Raw genomic sequence first — 23,150 nt, 5'->3', positions numbered from 1 at the left:
TACATTTGGGCTGTGTCCTCCCTAAAAGGTGCAAGAAAGGGGAAGTCAATTGGGCCAAAGTTGAGGCCTTTCAATAGCGCATAAAAAACTAAATATGAAAACAGAATAAAACTGATATAATGTATCTCATTTTAAACTAGTGCTAAAATATGAAACTGAAAATCCATATTCTCTTTCTGAAGCTCATTATTTACAGTTTGTTTGGGTTTTTTTGTTGCTCTTTTAAGCTTGTCAGTACAAAAGCACAAACATGGCTGTAAACATTTAATCATTCATATGTCCATCCTTAAATTATGAAACAGCACTGAATGATTTCACTTTTCTTCAAAAGAAAGTACGATTGAAACAAAGAACTTTCCAACAGTACATCCAGTAGTCGTTAATTGCCCCATAACTGTTCACTTCACATGGGACTGTACTACCAGTCCTACCATCTTTCCTCCCTGGCAAATGGAAATGATGATCTCATCTTGACAATCTTGGATGAGAGTGGTGGCCTGCCTATATTATACTGGAAAAGGCCAGAGAGGACTGGGCAGGTCCATGGCCAACCATATCTGACCTATCTTGAAACCAAGGCAGAGATCTCCGTGATGTTATTGGTGGTGGGGGGGGGCAAGCAAGGGAAACTCACTATCAGGTAGTAGGGGTCTCCAAATTAAAGGGAAACATAGGAAAGGGGAATGCCCCTTCAATCCCCTTTCAAGACGGGCAAACGGAACCCACCTCACTATCCCATAGGGCTTGAGCAGTAACCTAGAGAAGCAGGATGGAGGCATATTAGCCTGATCCTTGTCCCCAGTCTATTAATCAAAACATTGCATCCAATTCATCAAAGTGCTTTCCTTGTTGCCTGGTGCAGAGTGACAAATGCCTGGTGACCAGTCAAAGAGCTGACAAGTGAAATGGATCTGAGAGACAAAACTTTGGCAAATCAAAGTTCTCATCAGTTCTATAGAATCAACAGCACTGCTCTTCCATGTCTTCAGGAAGGCATGACTGGCTCTTATCAATCAGCAACACTTTACTTGTCTTGCTGGCTGATCCCTGCAAGTAAGTCACAACTCATTCTCAGGCACCCACATTTTTCCTGCATCGAGAGGGACCAAGGACCTACCCCTAACAGGCACTGATGACATCAGAACATCTGGGATCCTAAGCCTTTTGTCAATCTCCAAAAAAGGGAAAATATTCCTGGCTACTGGCCCAATGGGGGTGGACACTTCCTCAAAACTGGACTAGGAAGTGGGACCTTTCTTCATCCTGCAGTAAGTGTGGCTACTTTTAGTAAAGTCCCACACTTCATCAGTCTACAGGCAACAAACAGGACATCATTCTGTGCATGTACATTTAGTAAATGAGAGGCAGGTTGTGAGAGTCCCAATGGATCTTCTTGTGTACACATTTACCCATAGCTTATGATGTATTAACATGCTTCAAGAAACAATTTGACAGACACAATAAAACTGGGAACCATAAACGGATAGGTGATTTTAACACTGATACCAGTGCTAAGGACAAAGACTATTATCAAAAGCACCACTGTGCTGAGCAAGGTACAAAACCCTTCAATTTCAGCAAAAGGAATAAAAAACACATTTTAGCAAATCTGAACTGTACTTGAGGGTGAATTTTTTTTTTGAGTTATCAAAGTTCAAGGTTCTTACATTTATATTTAAGTACCATTTTATGCCAATGACCACTTGTTTTTGTCTTTGGCACAAAAAGAAAGGGTGCAAAAAAAGAACTCAGATAATAAAGATGATAGATCATTCCAGTTGATTTTAGACTGATTTAATCCATCATACCCCAAGCTGGCTTACATAATTGACTGCTTTCATTGCAAAAGTACCATTATTACAATCAATTTCATTGGCACACATAAATATCATACTGATTTTCATTAGCTTGGGCACCAATCAAGAGTACATGGATAGAAAATGTATTTAAAAAAACCCACTGCTAATGTATTATTTTATCCTTGCCAAGCATAGAAAAAAGTTACCTCTTGGTGCAGGTGTAGGTGGTGCTGGTGTGCTTTGTGGGTTTGGTACCAATGGTGGGTTAACTGGTGGTGAAACTGTAGAATGGTTTGGTAATGGGGATGCTGTGGGTAATAAATTTGGAGTCGGCACTGGAGCAGGTGTAGGTGTAGGAATAACACATTCCGGGGACTTGCAGCAGGAATCTTTAGGATCAACTATCAGACGACAATAGCTTGGGATTGATAGGTACAGTGGGCATCTGAAATTGTATGTTAAGATATCTGAACAAGTTATCAATTGGTTCTCACATAATTCTAAATACAATTACAATGGCAATAATTTTATTCACTAATTCTAGATCACTAGCCTAAAATACATTATAATCTACAAAATAATACAAGCAAAACTACAGCAACTAAAAACACAAAAAAAGTAGGCATTGTCAAAACCTATGTTAATTATGTATCATGTAAATTAGACATAGAACTTCACACAGAGGAATCATGGGTAATAATTTCAACTTTAACATTACAGAAAATGTTCGAACTTTTTCTATACTCTGGTGTTGACTTTCCAGTAAGGATCTGTTCTCCAATTCTCATTCAAGTAAATTGAAAAATTCTAATAACATTTTACATTCTTGATAAAATTTTATTATTTTCTCACCATCTAATATTATATAAAATTACCCATATTTCCAATACTTACGCTTAGTAAGTAAAGTGAATATTACAGATAGACAAATTGCATTGAAAGAAAGTTATTAAAAACAATGTAAAGCATGTACTTTTATTTTACTTTCAAATGATTTCCATTGAAAAAAATATGACATTAAAGAATTTTTTTTTCTTTTTTAGATGGTATAGAGCTTTGAAAAATTATTTGAAAAACTGTACTATAAATTCAGATTGATGAATGTCACTGCATTCTCTCATGCAGATACACCACTGACTGAACAAATTCCCATTTGTACATATTTGCTTGTCTGACAGGGCATCACTATATAATGGGTTAAAGAAGCATAAACTGGTTCTTCTACTACATTGTACTTTTAAACACATAAATCCACTTATTTTTTATATCAAAATATGGAATGTCCACATGTACTTAACTTCCATAGATACTTATTTTTTATATCAAAATATGGAATGTCCACATTCACTTAACTTCCATAGATACCATTTTTTATATCAAAATATGGAATGTCCACATGCACTTAACTTCCATAGATACTTATTTTTATATCAAAATATGGAATGTCCACATGCACTTAACTTCCATAGATACTTATTTTTTATATCAAAATATGGAATGTACACATGCACTTAACTTCCATAGATACTTATTTTTTATACTTATTTTTATATCAAAATATGGAATGTCCACATGCACTTAACTTCCATAGATACTTATTTTTTATATCAAAATACGGAATGTCCACATGCACTTAACTTCCATAGATACTTATTTTTTTATACTTATTTTTTATATCAAAATATGGAATGTCAACATGCACTTAACTTCCATAGATACTTATTTTTTATATCAAAATATGGAATGTCCACATGTACTTAACTTCCATAGATACTTATTTTGGAAAACTGTACATACTCATTGATAAGTCAAGTCCAATTGCAAACTGTTCATACTCATTGATAAGTCAAGTCCAATTGCAAACTGTACATACTCATTTATAAGTCAAGTCCAATTGCAAACTGTACATACTCATTTATAAGTCAAGTTCAAACTGCAAAGATCTAGATCTGCCACCACATAACATACCAGCAAATATGGGTCTATATAGTTTGTTAGGATTAACCAGTAGAACAAGCAACATGGACCCTGATCTGTTGGTGCATTGTATGACACAAAATTAGGGTCAAGGTAGTTTTGCCACTGAAATGGACTTATTAGCAGGTACATATGGCATATACTCATTATTTATATTTTACAGTTACATACTCACCTTTCCAGACACTTGTATCTTCCTATGTCTTCATCAATACACTCACAGTTATAGGAACAACCATCTTGCCACTGCTGACCTTGCCTGTACATAATACCATGGTACATGCAGCCCTCTGTAAAAATGATATTTATTTCAACATTTTTTATTTATTATATTTTCATTCCTTACTTATTTAGTATCAATGCTATTGATTTAGTTATTTATTTACCAATTATTTTTATTTATATAGTTAAAAACTCTCGATCTGTGACTGTATTGGCATGTCCAACTGAAATAATAAGTAAATATTCTCACTGAGATACCAATATTGATTTTTGCTTTTCATGAGACAGCTATGTAACATAAATTCTGTGGCACAGCTGGGCACAGATGCACATGCCTAGTGTTGAACAAGAATACTGTGAATGGCACATTATAACCCCCCCCCATGTTTAATAGTTCTCAATGCTGGTGACTCAAATTTGTGTGCAAAAACCATGTTTTACCTTTAAGCCACAGTGACACTGACATTTGATCTTTTCACCCAAAATTAGATAGGGTTCTTCCTTACCATAAGTGCAAGCTATCCACTAAGTTTGTCCAAGGTCTGTGGTATGGAACTAATCTTAGTGTACAGAAACCTTTCTTCTCCTTTCTACCATTTGACTTAGGCCCATGACCTTTTGACCCCCAATCAACTAGCTTTATCCTTACCCCATATGCAGATACAATTTTTCTTCTTGCAGTCATGGTGATTTTGACCTTTAACCTCCAAGCCCAAAATTGATATGTTTTTCTTTAACTCAATGCAAGCCATCCACAAAGTTTGGTAACTGTAGATGGTGGAAAACTTGAGTTACTGTGTTTAACTTATTTTTCTTCTTTCAGTCACAGTGACACTGACCTTTGATCTTTCGAGAGTCATGGTGGCTCAGTGGTTAGCATGCCAAACTCATGACCGAAATGTGCAGGTTCAAATCCTATCATTGGACCACCCTGGGACAGCTACTGTAGTGTCTTCTTGGGCAAGGCACCTTACTCAAATTGCCTCAGTCCTAAATACCCTATATGTCATGCTATGCTGTAAAGCACCAAACCAAATCAAACCTTTGACAAAGTTTGGTAGCTTGAGCTTCTATGCAGGAATCATGTTTTTCTTTCAGTCACAAGGACTGTGACCATTTAGCTTTTGAGCTGGAAACTGATATGGTTCTTCCTTATCCCATGGCAAGCCAGCCACAAAGTCTGGTGACTGTAGATGGTGGACAACTGGAGTTATTGTGTGGAAGCAAATTTAGTAACAGAACGACAGACATATGGATGGACAAATGTACAGACAATATTGTAAAATAATATGCCCCACCCTGTGTTGACCATATACTATGTTTAAAGTTCTAGAAGGGACACATTCCCTTCCTGTCATCTTTATGGTGTGCCCATCAGAATACTGCCAGGCTATGGCACTGAAAGTTCAAGAGACCTATTTACCATGACAGACATCAATAACTAGATTCTCCATGTCCAATCTGTAATTTTAGCACCTGTTTGAAGCTTGCTATAACCACACTGACAGCTGGTCTAACATCAACAATTGTAAAGAAATTCACAAAGTATGCATTTGGTTATTTCTAGTATCAATGATCCTAAAAAGAGCTGACATGCCTCCATTTTCTATTCCATCAGCAGTTTGCCTGAACTAAAAAACACAAGGTCTAATTTTTGTATATATCTTCATCTCTATCAAGACTATAATGTCTGTTACTCAGAGGAATAACAAATCCCATTTGCTTTATTTTATGTGTCACTGTTCATCACAACATCAAACTCATGGGGATTCGCAATATAATGGCCTTACCCGTAATCACACAGATGCTTACAATGAGTGCAGTAAAGTAAAATCAGTCTTGAAAGACTGTGAAAGACTTGTCTTGAGGAACTAGAATATTGATGCATAGATTTATTAATTATATAGTGTTATAACCTGTTACGAGAGAACACCCATCTCAAGAGATAATGAATTTTGGGCAGAAAAAGTTCCCTTTAAAAAGGGGTTCTACTGCATAGTATTCTTAAATACTTCATTGACAGAGCGGAAGAGTCTAATAAATGAATACATCTCTGGCATAGAGTATATCTTCAGAAAAAAGACTGCCGAAAAAATGAACAGTAGCACACATTTTTGTGAAATGCTCTACAAAAACTGCAGTGAAATCATAGCAGTAAACAGCTGTTTTAAAAATCCATTCTCCATATTTCAAAACACTCAGTTACATTGTAACTATAGTGAGAACAAATCTGTTATTAAGTTTATTTCTTTACCAGTAAGACAGATTTAAAAGAGCAACTTGAGATAAAACAGGACAAAAGCATCTGAACATATACTTAGAATGTGAATTATTAAAAAAACAAAATGATATGTGGACCTGATATCACTTACCTGGCACCTAACTTACATAACTTAACAGTTGATCATTTCACAAAGCAGGCTTATGTAGTGTTGTCAGAACAGTATTATTATTATTATTATTATTATTTTTATTTTTATTTTTATAATTATTATAAGAAAGATCAAAGTCAAAATTGTGAAGAAAACAAACTTACACAAATTATTTTACAAACTGTTTGCTGCACACTGACTGTCAATAAAACTGAACACAGCAAACAAAAGTACAGGACAAATTTAACAAATTTTCAAGCTTACTTGAACTGAATTTAAAGGGCATACCCTGGCATGTATGCTTTAAAATAGTTTAAATTTAAAGTCAAAAAGATCATTTTTTTGTGATCTATTTATGGCAACCATGTGCTTTCTGTGAGTAAACTGGTGCAAAATGGTTGTGGCCAGCATTACAGTCCATTGCATTTATGACAGGTTAATGAGTAATACATATGTGTTAACTCTTTGAATGTGCTTGCTTTTGGACTATTAAAGTATGGGGCAAAGAACTGAACAACACATTTTAAAAAAATTAAAATTATACATAAGTATGTTCAAGAATAATTTAAAACTCAAATGGTGGCATAATTTCAAAAAGTTAAAAGAAAATGGATAAAAGATACAATCAAGGTACTAAACATACTGATGGAGAATTAATGTTATACTAATTTGCATAGGATCAGATAGTATAAAAAAATTCATGGTCCTCTTTACTACCGTAAACAGACTGCTCTATATAATTCTTATAATATTCTTGTAAATTTTCTTTTCCTTATATGTCATTAGAGAATTTATATTAACCTATAAAACATTATTTAAGGTATTATGGTGGTGAATTTCCTTTTTAAAGCATCTTCTAATATTGTTTCTAGTACTACCAACTGTACAACTAAATTTGTGGGTAATTCAGGTTTGACTGAGATTACTTACCCATCACATTACTGATGGGATATATGGTCTGCTACCTCTCAAATTCTATCCTCCTGACTAGACAAAGGGACGAAACTCTACAATAGCTTCCCCTTACCACTGCTCTACGGCTACCCACATACCAGATGTTTACCTGTTTAAATTGAGTGATACATTAAGGAGAATACTCACATCTGTGAGCAGGTGTGGGAAGACTTTATAGTAATGTGATCAGGTAAGTATTCTCAGAGACATGTATTTTACATAACAATTGTTTCCATGCTGAATTCCTTACCCAGTACCAACAATATCAGAAGAACAGGCTGAAGGAGGAAGAAATACATGAACATCCAACATCTGCAATGGTTACTCTTTGAAGATGATAAAACTAGAGTCCCTATTTGAAGGATAAACCCAACAAGAAGGCAGCAAAACCAGTAATGAGAATCATATGACATTTTCTTAACAAGAAACATTCTGGGTGAATCTAGTAGAAACTTTAAACCCATGCCTGTTAAGAAAGTTGTGCTATCATTAACTTGGTCTGGTAGTGATCTGAGACACAGTCACTCATCAGACTCATCTGGTTGAATTCCTTTCACTGCAAAGCTATCTCTTAGATATAGAAGCTTGAGAAGGTTGACAGTGCATTGAAGCCAATGGCATTAACAATGTCTAAGATTGAAACAATCATGTTCAAACGCAAGGCTTGAAGAGGTTGCTGAACATATCACCCACTTAAGCCAAGATGACTAAACCTGAATGGTTGTGCCATGTTTACTGAAAGAAAGTGGCATCATCAGGTCACACAAGAGCACAGACCAAACTTGCATTTTCATCTTTCTCAACATTCTGACTGAGAACAAGCAAATGATAAACTTCTGATTGCCTGCAAATGGTAACCTGCTTTGGGTTATGGAGCCCAGTTGTGTCATGAGGACCATGGAAAAGTCTGATATGAACTGGAGATAGTTCTTGTGCATCAAAACGACGCACTCACCCTGCATGCTGATGCCCAGACTATCAAAACATGATTTCTAAGATAGTAGCCTCAGAAATGTATGGTCATAAGTTTGAATTTATCTGAGTTGAACCAGATCAAAATTCATGAAAGGGTCCACTTGGATAAGAGGGTAAGTGAGCAGGGCCAAGTCAGGTAAAAATTAGCAAGCAAGTCTGATTGGTCCTTGTCACAATCTATTATCTATTTCTGCAAAAAGGTCAATCAAAGCCTGCCAAAAATGATGAAGTTTGGAGACTACAGTATGGAAAAACTAGAAAGGCAGTACTTTTGCTGCCTGTTTCTGCACACCTTCAATACAAGTGGCAAACAACAGTGGCATACCAACAGGCAGTAAGTGGAAAATCAACAAAGCTTAAGTGATGACAAATGGAGAAAGGTGTTTCATATCACCAAATGTAAACTGCAAGAGGTTGTCAGAGTACTGTCCACGAAGTGATGCATGGCCCTGTTGATCACCTTGCCTTTGTGGACAGTGTGTGTGTGTGTGTGTGTGTGTGTGTGTATGTATGTGTCTATGCATAATTTGGATGTTTAACGTAGCTTTAACAACTTTTCAGTCATATTGCTACGATGTCTGGAGTGTGGCAGCTGGGGCATCATGCCACAGACAAGTTGCATCATGTCCCACCCAGGCAAATTATCCTGACACTAGGCCAACCAGTCCTAACACTAAAGTCTTATTGCTGAATGTCAAGCAAAACAGCTGCTAATACCATTTTTATAAGTCTTTGGTATGACTCGACCAGGATTCGAACCCACAAGCTCCCACATCTGAGATGGGTGCTCTACCACTTAGGCCATCAGAACGGTTGCCCTATGTGGACAATAGACTGCTCACTGAATTTTCATTAAAGTGACAGAAATTGGCAAGAACACCATACAAGGTTGCCACATTTTTCACCAATTTAAAAGTCACATGAAAATCTTGGTGATCCACCTTACAGAACCAATTGGATGACATATTCACTGCTGTAATGTTCTTATAAAACTCAGCACATCAGCATTGTACAAGTCTGATTGTGTGCAGTACCACTGGGTGGAGAATGGTGATGGTAACTTGCATATAAACACTGCATGGTAAAGCTAAAAAAAAGCATCAGAGAAGCATATCTTATGTGTGTTATCTCTATCCTTTAGCTTCTTCTACTTTGCACAATAATAAACAAGTGAAACAATTAGGCAATGTTCACAAAAAAAGACAACCAACAACAAGTACCAATGATTACATTCAGGACTAAAAGGTCACAAAACCCATGTGTACAAACCACCATAAACTGACACAATTATTGATTATAATACAAATATAAGGTTTCCAAATACTTAAAAAATCAATACTATACATAATTTTTGAATGGATGGGTAGAATTAAAGTTGATTCCTGATAGATAATGAGAAAGAATGCAAAGCATTATTGATGATACAGCAGTGAACGCTTAAAATAGTAAACATCTGATATATGGGTAGCCACCTAGCAAGGAGAAGTAATTAGTGAGTTTCTTCCTGTTGTCTATATGGTATATAGATGGGATAGACAAAATTTCCATTTTCTGAGTAGGATTCATGAGGTTGCAGAGTTTATTTCATAACATTAATGACACCTGTTCAGTGGAGAAACTATATCAAACGAATATAACTACATTAAGGTCAACTCATTTACCTGATTACAGTTGCCTCCCTTGATATATAAAACTGATCTGGAAGACTAGTGGATCTATGTTTTGTCACTACTTTTAGGAAGGCCATATAGTCTGTTACTATTATAAGTATTGCAAGCTACTGTTAGTATGGGAGAATGGATACTATACCACAGACATGCAGTCATTAACATATGTATATACAAGCTTATTAAATTTCACTTCCTAGGTTTAGTAATTTTTGTGTAATTGTACTAAAAAGATTTCACTGAAAAACTCAGTATCCAAAAAGAACCTCATCAAAAATTGCTTAAATGGACTAAAAATCTAATTACACCAATGAAATACTGATAGAAAATGACATACAAATTTCATTTGTCTATGTCAAGTAGTTTCTGAGTCACTGCATGTACAGCACAAATATTCAAATATGAAGAGTGTGAAACAAATGGAATGAGTCATGATAGAGCTTCCAAGTTAAAACAGTGCAGACAAACCATATGGTACTTAAACTGACCTGACACTTAATTTGCCATTCTGAAATTCTGATTTGTCACTCAGAAGTCATCTGCATATGAAAATTGTGTACTTACTGATAGCTGGGTTTGGATTAACTCCAGTTCCTCCAACAGAACCAATGATAGCTGTAGGTGTTGGGAATGGGTTTGGAGTTGGTGCCATTGTTGGAACATGACCTGGTGGTGCCATTGTTGGAACATGACCTGGTTTTGGAGTAGACCCGGTGTACCCAGGGTATGGTGTTGCATATGGAGTATTCACTGGGTTCATTGGGTTGGGTACAAGTGTGGAGAAGAATGGCGGAGAAAGGGTCGGATGACTAATAGGTGACTGGGGGGGACCAATTGTAGGAGGCTGTGGTGTAGTACAGAAGGGAACTCTGCAGCATGAATCTCGTGGGTCTGTCATCATTTGGCAGTTAGGTGCATCATATTTTGGACACCTGAAGAAAAATAAGCGAATTTCCATTTTTAATCATTGAGTATTTATTACTAAGTGACTTCTTGAAAAATACTAAGAACCATTTCTTATTACCTGATGTATTTCTGACTTCAAAGACTACCAGAAAACTATGAAAGACCTGCCTCATAATCTGACCCAATCACTCTATTTGTTTTAGACAATAATTAAAAATATCTTCATCATTTTCATTGTACAATTGAAATTAATTCTATCTTAAAAATGTAAGAAATTTATAGATGTTTGCAAGGTACACAAATACACAAACTACATACATGTTTTTTAACCAACTTTGCCCGAAAGAATGAATTTTATGTGGCATATGAACAAGCCATTGCCTTATGGCCGTGATCTTTTTGTATGGCATAAGAAGGAAGTACTTTTCTTGACTCAAAACAAACTACTGTTTTCTTTTATTTATTACACCATCGTTCTATGTTTTCAAAATATTTTCCAGTCTACAATGTGATCAGAATTCAAAAACAAGAATTCAAAACAAATTGAGGTTATTAAAGTCTCATTCAGTGAAAACCCCTCAACAGTTGCAATCTGGATGTGTGGTATGGCAATAGTCATACTAAACACCAGATCAATCTCACAAGAATAAATCTGTAGGTAAAAAATGAATATTAATGACACAACTCACTATCATGAAATCATTTCAGTATTACATCAGCATTATGATGTCACTTCTTGGATCTAGCCAACACTTAGAAAGAAACTATCTGAGAGATTTGGCATTACTACGATTAATTACAAAGTCATTCAAAAATATGGAGGAAAATATCTAAATACCAGCATTCCAATGGAAAAAAAGATACTGAAATAGAAAACAAATAAGGCAACTATAGTACAGTGTGACGTGACACCACTATAACGCAATGGTTTGGGTCCTGAAACATGACCGTGTTATATACTGAACTATGATATAACCAACCAAGCCAGTAAACTGAAGAAAATGATGCATGCACCAAAAAAATTGGGAATGTACATAAAGAAGCATAATTTCTATAATAAGAAAACATTTTCTATGTCTGTTTGAATCCGTTTATGTTTTTGCTAACACATTAATACAAATTTATGAAAATAGATGGGCCTTTTCTTGCAAAATTCATAATGCTGGAAGTGTGCAAAGGATCTGATTTCTGACTGACAATGAAATGCATAATTGAGACACAGAAAGTTTCTAAAGAGATACATGTATTTAAGCTTGAATAGTAGATGTACTTCAGCTGATAAAGGTAAAAGGTATTGACCCAGTAATGCTCTTGCAATAATAATTCAACAGGTGTGTTCGTGTTCAGGTAGTTTTGCCTGAATCTAGTTTGGGAGTAAACCATTCAACAGGTGTGTTCATATTCAGGTAGTTTTGCCTAAATCTAGTTTGGGAGTAAACCATTCAACAGGTGTGTTCATGTTCAGGCAGTTTTGCTTAAATCTAGTTTGGGAGTAAACCATTCAACAGGTGTGTTCATGTTCAGGCAGTTCTGCTTAAATCTAGTTTGGGAGTAAACCATTCAACAGGTGTGTTCATGTTCAGGTAGTTTTGCCTAAATCTAGTTTGGGAGTAACTATTCAACAGGTGTGTTCATGTTCAGGTAGTTTTGCCTGAATCTAGTTTGGGAGTAAACCATTCAACAGTGTTCAGAGCAAGTTCCTTAATAAATTGTTGCTCCATAATTGTAACAACCTTTAGCAGTGAGATTAACAATGATGATTAGCAATTACTGAAATTGATTATAAATTTCAATGAGAATCTTTTCTTTCCCTTCAGCAAAACTTTTAAACAAAATGTATTGAAGAAAACGGGAAAAGCATTACTGGCTTTTATTGTTCATAGTTCAAAAATAATAAACTTAACACTAATCAGCTTTTTAATGAGATGACTTCTTTCAAAACTAAGACCAAATGAAAGGGCACTGATTGACTACTGACATATTTGAAATGAATATTAACAAATTATAGAAACTTTGAACATTTATTCATATCAAGAAAGATGCATTCAAAACTACGTTTTTTTCTTAAAGAATCATCACATCTTGCCAAATTATTATATCAAACTCTTGTTTATTTTTGCATAAAACATTGCACGACTTCACAAAATTGGTGAAATTATTGTTAAACCTCATGAGCCATGCTATGATTGTGTTATATCTGAATTCATATATGATCTGTATCCCAAAATGATAATTAACCTTTACGCATTAGATTTTGTACTTTGAAAAAAGATAATTTATTTTTTCATTAACAAACAAATATATGAATTTTCAGGAGCCAAGCGCTATAACAGGGTTACAATGTATTAGCCCTCCCATTTGTACCCTCTTACACATTTTAACAATGAAGATGTCAGGGATATAAACAATGTGCAAATCTTCAGTCATTTCATTCATCAATTTATAAGTTCTAACTTCACTGTCACCAGGTGGCCCCTAACACTGTCATCTTATTGATGCATTTTAGTATTTTAGTTATTAATCAAAGTCCACAGAAGTCATATGAAGTAAAAAAAGTTGCTTCTTCATGATGTAATGTATCAAATAGGTAAACACTCCTATATCTTGCAGGATGAAACTAAGTTTTTAAAATTATTTAGAATTTTAAATTTTTGTAAAGTTAAATAAAAGTCAGTATACGATACAGATTTAAGTTCGCAAATTTCTTCAGGTCTGTGTACTGTGTCACATAAATTGCTGATTTAAAATCAGGTGCCCTTATAAAAGAATTTAATTTTCTCTGCAATTTTCATATTCAATCTGAAACTCTGAGACAAAGTACCATGAAGTATCATTTCCTATAATTTTATTTATTTTAGGGCACATAAGTAGCAGAGTCAAGTATTATGAAATCCATAAGTGGTTCTGTGGATGTTTGATGTGCTTTTAGATTGTTTTGGCTCTGAGTAATGTCAATTTTTCAAAAGGGAATTACTCAGATCATTTCACTACTGATCTTCCTTAAGGAATCTGCTGCATGTATTTGAAACTAAATAAATGTATTTTATATTAAGAAACCTCTTTTAGAAAATGAAATTGTACTTCTTTTTACTTTTTGTCAAATAATGAATCTTGCTTCGTTAAATTCAAATGTCCTATGGATCCCAATCTCTCTCTCTTTTAGTTGATTGGTAACATGGTACTTCCAGGGAAAGATCCAAGGTAATCTATTAGAACCACAGCACAATTAAAATTATTAAATGTTCAAACTGATTCTGCACATTATATATATAAAATGTATGCACTGTATATCATGGATATTTTTCTATAGTTAATTTTGTTTCTAATCTTTGTGACCAGTCATATTATCACATAAACTTATAAAAATAATAATAAAATAAATCCACAAAAATATTTTGAAATATACCTAAATTAAAGAGGAAGATGTTTTGCCTGCACACAGCGATATAATGAACCCTCTGAATAAATGCTTTTAAATTACTTTAGTGCAAGTTCTAATGTCTGTTTGTTGTACAGTTCATCACAAAATGTCGAAATCAGGCAATTTGCAGTGTCTTCAAGTATGTTCCTCAAAACTGATGCTTCTTTAACTGTTACCATCACCTCTATAAAAATAAAATGACACCTGTATCTTCACAATACTTTGCAAGTTAGACACAAAAGATCTTATAAATATAAGTCCAGTCCAACTGCAGAAAAACATAAACCCTGATCGGCTTTCATATAATGCACTGGCAGATCAGGGTCTATGTTCTTTGTTCTACTAGTTAATCCAAACTGCATATACCCAGCTCTGCCTGTACATTATGCATGGGTCCGTGTAGTTTGCATCTAGATTTAAATGATTATATACAGTATTACTGACGATACCTGTCATTGCACCGATAGAATCCAGTTGAGGCATCCTCACATGAGCACACCAGGTCACAGCCGTCATTCCAGCTTGCACCTTGCTTGAATGGTACACCATTATATACACAGACATCTGGAATAAAATAATACCATGATAACACATAACAACATCAGAAATGCCAGCCCCAAATGATATGAAACAGACATCACACCTTAGCAAAATCAGAATTTAAAAATAAAAATATTAAAACTTAAAATTTGCATTCATTAATAAATTTTAAGCAGTTATGTGTTCTTTCAATGAATCATGCTTCCTACAATCTTTTTTCCTGTCATGTGACATGATTAAATCTACAGTGTTACGGAATTCATCCAATGTTTATGCATAGCATATCCTGTTTGGAATTTCTGTATCATATATTGTTTTTTTTACACATTTATCATCAATGGCCCTTAGTTTCGACATCTTTCTTCAACTTTCTTCAGCTGACATGATTTATGATTGGTCAATATTCAATAAATTGATTTTCAATTGTAGCATCATAGGCAGAAAATGTAGAAATTTCTTTGATTAAATTCATTTTGTCACACAAGCAGTGAGGTAGGCCTTTACAAAAAGGAATTTGGATCAGACTTTAAACTGGTATCAGCAATCTAAATACCGGCATTAAAGTTGCGGATTATACATAAAACAAGAGTCCCGCCAAGGAACTGATACTCTCCAGGCTGAAAAGAATTTCTAGGAATCCAAGATAACACTATTTCTTTTTTTTACTGCTCAGTGTTGAAACCATTTCTAATATTCTTGAATGATAAAAAGATTTTCAAGATGGCTGCTTCACTGAATGTAATATCAATACCATTGTCATTTAGAACCAGTTTTATGTCATACAATGCCTTCTGGTGAAAACATGTAAATATGACTATCCCACTATCCATTCAGATAGTTTATCCAGGTATTGGCTATTGTATTTATTCTCATTTTGCACAAAAGACAAATAACACATTTAGCAGCCAAATTCTCAATTTAGCATTTTACTCCTGAAATTTGTCCCCAAAATTGATAGGCTCAGGATTCATCCCAAATGCCCCTGAAATAATTTCTTCTGTGTCACAGTGCTTGAATCCCTAACATATGAACAGTCGTGATTTTTCACTTACTTGGTGTTGGAGCCCGTGTTGATCCAGGTAGAGGGAATGGATTCAGAGGATTGGGTGATAGGGTTGGTCCAAATGAAGGTGACAAAGTCGGGCGTGGAGTGGGCGTGATATGAATTGTCTCACAGTATGGCTTCTCACAGCAAGGGTTCAAATAATCTCTCACCAACCGACACTCTGGTGGAAGATCCATGTAAACTGGACATCTAGAGAACAGAAGAGCTCAACTTGTCTCTTAATTGGATATTATTGTTACGTGTTACTGACGTTTCAAGGTCCTGGCAATGCTATAAACACAAGGTAATCCAAATTACATTCATGAATAATACACACAGCTCTCCTTCATTATAACATGCTAGAAGGGGACCATCCCTGCCAACCACATTATGCACAGAACTGTTATAATAAGTATTGTAACTTACTGAGAATAGCACAATATACAGGTCTGTGGTGTAGCAGGCACTATCAAAATTTATTAAATGGTGTTCTAAAAAGGAAAAGAAGATACAAGACTAATTTTCAGCTTGTTTAATTTCCATCCTTATTGTTATATATTATTAGGATTTATTATCGTGTTATATCCAGAACCATGTTATAATGAGGACAATTACAATGGGGAAGAACTGTACTTGATTATTTTTTATGCTGTTGGAATTTTAATGACTTTCAAAACCAAGATATGCAGTAAAATTAAGAACAAATCAGATTCATTTTTTTCAACCATCAAATGCTTGCAAAATGGACAACAGCAAGCCTTTAGCTGAATTAATACTAACAAGTGAGATAGTCTACACAGAGTCTAAGCAGCTATCTTAAAATGTTCTCATATAGCCAGAAACATAGAAAAACTTCATGGATACCATCAACCACATCTAATAACATTTTTAAAATGTTAATCATGAAGGAAATAAGTGAATGTCTTATTCATTGGAAAGGACTGTACTCAAAATCTGAGATACCAGATTTTAAAGCATTGTCTTTATTACAAAGATATTTATCAGTTTCTACCTTATTGCATTTTGCAATTGGATCCACCCTATATGCGGGTATATATACTTGGAGAAATCACCTCCCTATACCTTAAGAATTGCACACACTCAATTATAATTTATTCTCAAGATAACAAAACATTTTGAATTATGGGATAGTCTTAAGTATTACAAGTTTTTAAATGTCCTCAATTAATTTTTATTTATAGCCATCTTGATCACTGACTTCTCTTTGCACTGATATTGGCCAGCTTTGGCATCCAAGCACTGGCAATCATAATCACAGCCATCAGACCACTTCTGTCCCTGGGCGTATTGCTGGCCCTTGTATACACACACATCTGTAAGAAATATGAACTTGGTGTCATTAGAGAAAAACACCATCAAATTACCAACAATACACTTATATCTTTCTCTATGATAATCAGCCATAAGTAAGTTACCACAATGAAATATCTAACAGGCTTCTATAAAAGTAACTAATACATTTCAAAAGGCTACAAAATTAAGTTTTTTAAAGACTGGCTAATCAGATGTCAAAATGTCCTGTTCTACTGATAGTTAATCTTTCAGAGACTTCCTCAAAGAAAACAAAGACAAAAAGGAATCAAAAACTTTACACCACATTTGATCACTTCTATATAACTATTCATAATGAAGGCTATGCGTCAATGGATCTTTCAGAATACTACAGTCCATATATACACCATATATACTCACCTATAAATTGAGTCACACTGCAAACAACATAGACCCAGACCTGCCATCATATAATGTGCCATCAGACTATGTTGTTTGTTCTAGTGAGTATTCCTAACAAACTCCATTGACCCTGAGCTACCAGTATATTATGCAGTTGTAAATCTGGGTCTATATAATTTGCAATTTACATAAACCTTATAAGCTAGTATATATGTTAACTTAAGTTAGTTGGAACATGGATCTTCATTTTGGAAACAGGTGAGTTCATGGTAGCTTTGGATGCTTAATCTGCCGTTTCAATATCCAAAATACTAGAAATGTCTCTGAATATTAAAGATATTATTTTTCAATAATATTTTGATTTCCCTACAAAACAAATACACTGAAATTTTAATTATTCATGTAAAATGTAAGATATTTCAAACAGGTCATCTAATAAGTCCTCGAGATTTTCAAAAATGAACTTATTTTGGTCACTAATTTTATCTAGCTATCCAAAAATATTCTCTGCTCTTCAAAATTAGCAAACTTTCCTATTTCTTTGTAATCTAAAATTTTAAAAGACACTCAGATTACTGTGTGCAAATATTTGCAGGAGCTCTTTGGAAAGTAAAGCTCAAGGGCTTAACATCATTCCAGAATGTTCCAGGAAAAGTTGTTACAAAACAAACTGTGTATGATTTTTATTTTTACATGATCAATACTTATCATAATGAATTTTTTTGGACAATGACAACACCAAATGCAATGTTAACAAAAGAATCAGCTCACTAAAGCCTTAAATATCAACTGTTCAGGACAACAAATGTGACTTGACCTTGTGACCTTGCCATTGTATTATGCCTTATTTTAAGTATCACATAATTCTGCCTTCTGATGAAAAAAATCACACAATTGTCTATGTTTAGCCAAAACATCAATGTCATGCCCATCTTAATACATGTATTCTGTTGCCCGCAACTCATTTAGGACTGCACTTTAGTAAAATAAAAAATGTACATGTGCAACATGGAAATATCCAGATATTTTTAGCACAGCTCATGTTATAAAAATGCAGCTATTAAACCAGTCAAAACCTTCACAGTCATGTGAACATAAGTTAATAAACAATGGAACTGTCCGAAGATGGTAAACGTTATGTGGACATAAGAAGTTTCTATTTGTCAATGTTTACAAAAACCAGTGTTCACTAATAAAGAGGAGAAGCAAGAAGGAAGCTGTCTTCTCTGGTACAATGATGCAGCCTTTGGATGCATGCTCACATCAAGTTTCATCATTTTACAAGACAAACCAATATAACCACAATCAGCTAAGTTGAAAGTAGGTCATAATGACCTACCTTTTTTATTGTGCTGTAGAACTCTTCTGGATGCATTCATATACCAATCATCATGACTGTGCAAGCAATATTATCTAAGAAAACATCCTAATCATAAAAAGGTGTACATCATACAACATGCAGTGACGATAATGAATATGATGCAAGATGTATAATATAAGCTATCCTTCACTTCCAAGCAGTTGAGAAAAGAATTATTATCAGTGATATTTTTCATAAAATGCAATGAAAACAATAATAATGCAGTCCTATTGTTTTCTCCAGTGTTCTGGATCATTACTGATGCCGGATAAGTGTCAATCCAACAGCATCAGAAAATCAAGCCTCTATCAATCACTGTTTAAATTTCTCACACTTTGTCCAAAGGTTGCAAGTCACTCAATCATTTCTCAGAAAACAGATCAAACTCCTCTACTTACGATGCAGGACAAATTTCAGAGTAAACACAGGGAAAGTAATGAAATACTAGCATCTATACTCGCTTACAGGACAAGTCCAACTGCAAACTGCACCGACCCAGATCTTCCATCACTTAATGTGCCATTAGATCTGAGTAGATGCAGTTTGTTAGAAGTATAGAAGTAATCAGTAGAACAAACATGGAATCCAATTTGCTGGCACATTATGCAAAAGCAGATCAGTGTCTATGCCATATGCAGCTGGTCTCAACTTCGAAGCAAATATATATGGTACTTCATGCAGAATTTTTTTTTTTCGCTCTGAAAACCCAATATCAATACTGGATAATAAACATGAATGCTTACAATAAAGTTTAGAAAGTTGTATGCATTCATTCAATATTGGAATTTATTAAGATTTACTGTTTAAAAACTTTGTTTATAAACTTATAAATCAGATTTGACAGGATATTAAATAAAACTGTTTGGTACATGTTATGAAATGTTAAAACTTTGGTGCACATTTTTGCACGCTGAGCAATAAATTGTATTAGAGATGTATGAAATGTGGTGCTACAGAAAATTTGCACACCCTTGCCTTTCAAGCATACAGTGTTATATTTGTGTATTGTAGTTATGTCTGTAAAGCTCTGTCCATGTGTCACTCTGTCCATGTAGCACAGTATATATGTCCACCTCAAAACTCTGAAAATATCTGAACCATTGAGATGTACCTTGATAGGTTTATTATAATCACAAAGCAGTGAATGAATATATGGTTCATGGTCCTATCTTCAAAATCAAGATCAAGGTCAAAGTCCAAGGTCAAAAGGCAGGGTGATTATAACTTGCTTGTCTTTATCTGTACTCAGAATGAAATGGAAGCAAAGTGACATATACAGATTGTCTTATTTTTGAAAACCACATAATAGGAGCTACATTACATAAATTGGATAAAACTGGCAATGGTAAAAGATATTTTCCCAATTTGATAATTGTGATAGCACTTTAATTAAGGATGCAAATTAGTAGACAAATCCACACAAGCAGGAAAAGAGCATGTTATTGCCAGGTATTGATTTGCTTACATAATACAAGCTATGTGGAAATTACACAGCAAAAAGATATATGGTTAAATATGTCATTTTTGAAAAATATTGCTACTATATTGTGCAACTGCAGCTTTTTTAATAAATTTAGAATGGTAATCTGATCTCAACTAAAAAGATAAGTTAGTCCCTGAACTCAAACAAAACAATAAGAAGAAAAAAATCTTAGGTCTGTTTATTTTTATCTCTGTACATGTCCTTTTTTTCTACCAGAAGGCTTGTGATTACCGTATATGCTCACTTATAAGTCAACAAACACTGCAAAAACAAAAATCACGATCTGCCATAGCATTATGTGCCTGAGTACCAGGGTATATGTTGTTTGTTCTAGTGATTACTAATAACAAAGTGCATAGACCCAGATCTAACAGAATATTATGGGTCTGTGCAGTTTGCAGTAGGGCTCAACTTGTAAGCGAGTACATACAGTTCTAATTTTCCACATAAACTAATTTCTATATACGTATTTATGGTTCTGACTCTACAATAACTTACCCTTGTAGACAGGTGTTATTTGCTGGTTTGGTGGGTTTGGTGTTGGGCTCAGGTTTGATCCAATTGGTGGCTGAAATAAGTTATATGCATAAAAAAGTTTTACATACAGTGACCCCTCACTATAAAACCTCTCAATATAACACTATCCCTGTTATAAAGCAGGTCCTGCCCTGGGTCACATTAAAGGCTGTTTTATTACTGCTTTATTTATTTCATTTTCTTATATGCATTGAATCCACGTGCAAACCGTATCATCATTTTCTGCTTAATCTGATTTTCATTAGCAAAGTCTTCACTGGCCTAATATGACATATATGCTTTAGAACTACAAGATCCTGGTGCAATTGTCACACATTTTCAACATACAAAGTTTTAATCTAATGCTAGTAAATGATTACATGCTGCAATTAGGCATCAAATGTTTAAGGGTGGTTAAATTTAAACATACATGGTACCCAGTTTTTAAATGCTGTGGTATTCTGATTACTCAGATAGTGCATCTAAAAATGATACAAAATTCTAAACTGCATCATGGGTGACTACTCTACACTGAAAGTGCCTTCCCGAGATTCCAAGAATGCTTAACTCAAACAGCCCTGGGGCTGTTTCATTAAAAAAATTCATTATACCCTCTAAAGGCAGTTTTCTTTCAAATATATGCCGTGGTACTATATTATTCAGAAGTTAATAATAAAATGATACAAAATTCTAAACTGCATCAAGGGATGACTACTCCACATTAAAAGTACTTTTCATGCGTCTCAGGTATGTTTTACTAGAACAGGCCTAACTGACATTTCCTTTTAAAAACAAAAAACAAAAAAAATTTAAGAAATTTCATTCCTCTCAGTTTACTGTAACAACAGATTTTTATTTGGAGTATTTCAGCACCTGAGCATACAGATAAACAATAGGAAAATTGGAAATTCTACAAGTAAATATGTACAATAAAGACATTATAATCATAACCTAATCAGATTTTTAAATACTCAGTGGCGACTGTTGCCACTCTCTGACCATAACCTCTGATTTTCAGGCCCTTGGGTCACTAGGAATCTTCTTTGATTCCCAGAAAAATGAAATAGAAACTGTTTTTATATCCAAGACAAACCACAAGGAAAAAAGAAATATTTCTTTACTCTGAATATCTTGGATAGTTAAAAAATACTACAAACCAATTACCTTCTGTGTTGATACACCTGGTATTGGTGAAGGAGTGGGACCACCAGGGAGTGGAGATGGTGAAAAGTATGGGTTTGGATTTGGATTTGGATTTGATGATGGTATTGGGGTAGCATAACCACCAGTGATTATTCCAGGAGATGCTGTTGGAATATTAACGTATCCAGAAGTGTTGTTGAGTTTAGCTGTTAGATCACACTTTGGTTTCTGGCAGCATAGAGGGTCACTGGGATCTGGAATCAGGTAACATTCCAATGGGAGTGATTGATATCTTGGGCATCTGGAAGTAAAAACAGTAACTGCAATAAAATAAGTTTTCTGCAGAACCTGTAAGTCATCTGCATCTATACATTAATGTACCCCAACCCCCTTCCCAAAATCGTACTTGAAAAATACTTATACACAAAATAAACTTAACATCTGCTACTGCCATCACTGCCATGCAAGTGGAAACTGTGTCTCACCATCATAGCCGATGTAAGAAAAAATAACTTGATCAACTCTGTCATAACATTTTACGTGGATGATACAGTTCTAATGTGAATGCCCTGCACTTTGAAACAGTTGGGTTTCTGAATGTACAAAGCACTTGTGATTACCTATACCGCCAATTGTTTCCTAGGAGAGAATCAGTCACAAACATCTGAACTGCTGACAGCACATTTTTTAAGCTGTCAGAACTTATGTCATATTGTCTAATGTCATAAATTTCTCACATATTATTCAACATTACAGAAATTAATTTTTGGCGTATCAATATTAGTGGTTTGTGCTTGGTACTATACTTTGAAACAAATAGTAATTTTTGCCCAAATTATGTTTTGGTACTTTACTTTGAGGATATAACTATAATCAGAAAGGGACTCCAATAGTTCTCACAATTCATAATTTTTAATTGGTTTCTAAATTTATGGAGTGTAGCAACCAAGAAATCGGTCAATACTGAAACAAAGTAAAACAAAATTGATGCACAGAATCTGGCAATCAGTTTAATCCAATGATTTTGATAAAAATGATCAGTGTCAGATTAACACTTAATTAGATTAATATGTTT

General features: G+C 34.5%; 1 protein-coding gene across 1 annotated transcript in view; it reads right to left on the bottom strand.

Moving 5' to 3' along the window:
- LOC149783011 (uncharacterized) overlaps nt 1–23,150 on the bottom strand; it is a 211,537-nt gene that overhangs the window by 114,678 nt on the left and 73,709 nt on the right. Inside the window, exons 31-38 of the mRNA XM_089934583.1 lie at nt 22,097–22,376; nt 20,915–20,984; nt 17,098–17,212; nt 15,886–16,088; nt 14,743–14,857; nt 10,531–10,898; nt 3,952–4,066; nt 2,006–2,244 (exon numbers count right to left, since the gene is read on the bottom strand). Of these exons, the coding sequence (XP_089790709.1) occupies nt 2,006–2,244; nt 3,952–4,066; nt 10,531–10,898; nt 14,743–14,857; nt 15,886–16,088; nt 17,098–17,212; nt 20,915–20,984; nt 22,097–22,376 (1,505 nt within the window). The remainder of the gene's footprint in view (nt 1–2,005; nt 2,245–3,951; nt 4,067–10,530; nt 10,899–14,742; nt 14,858–15,885; nt 16,089–17,097; nt 17,213–20,914; nt 20,985–22,096; nt 22,377–23,150) is intronic.

This window comes from Sinohyriopsis cumingii, chromosome 15 (assembly GCF_028554795.1).
Source record: "Sinohyriopsis cumingii isolate HCF-2022 chromosome 15, ASM2855479v2, whole genome shotgun sequence".
In the NCBI taxonomy this organism is placed as follows: domain Eukaryota; kingdom Metazoa; phylum Mollusca; class Bivalvia; order Unionida; family Unionidae; genus Sinohyriopsis; species Sinohyriopsis cumingii.
The sequence above is the reverse complement of the archived record's forward strand: the minus strand, read 5'-3'. Positions and strand labels throughout refer to the sequence as shown.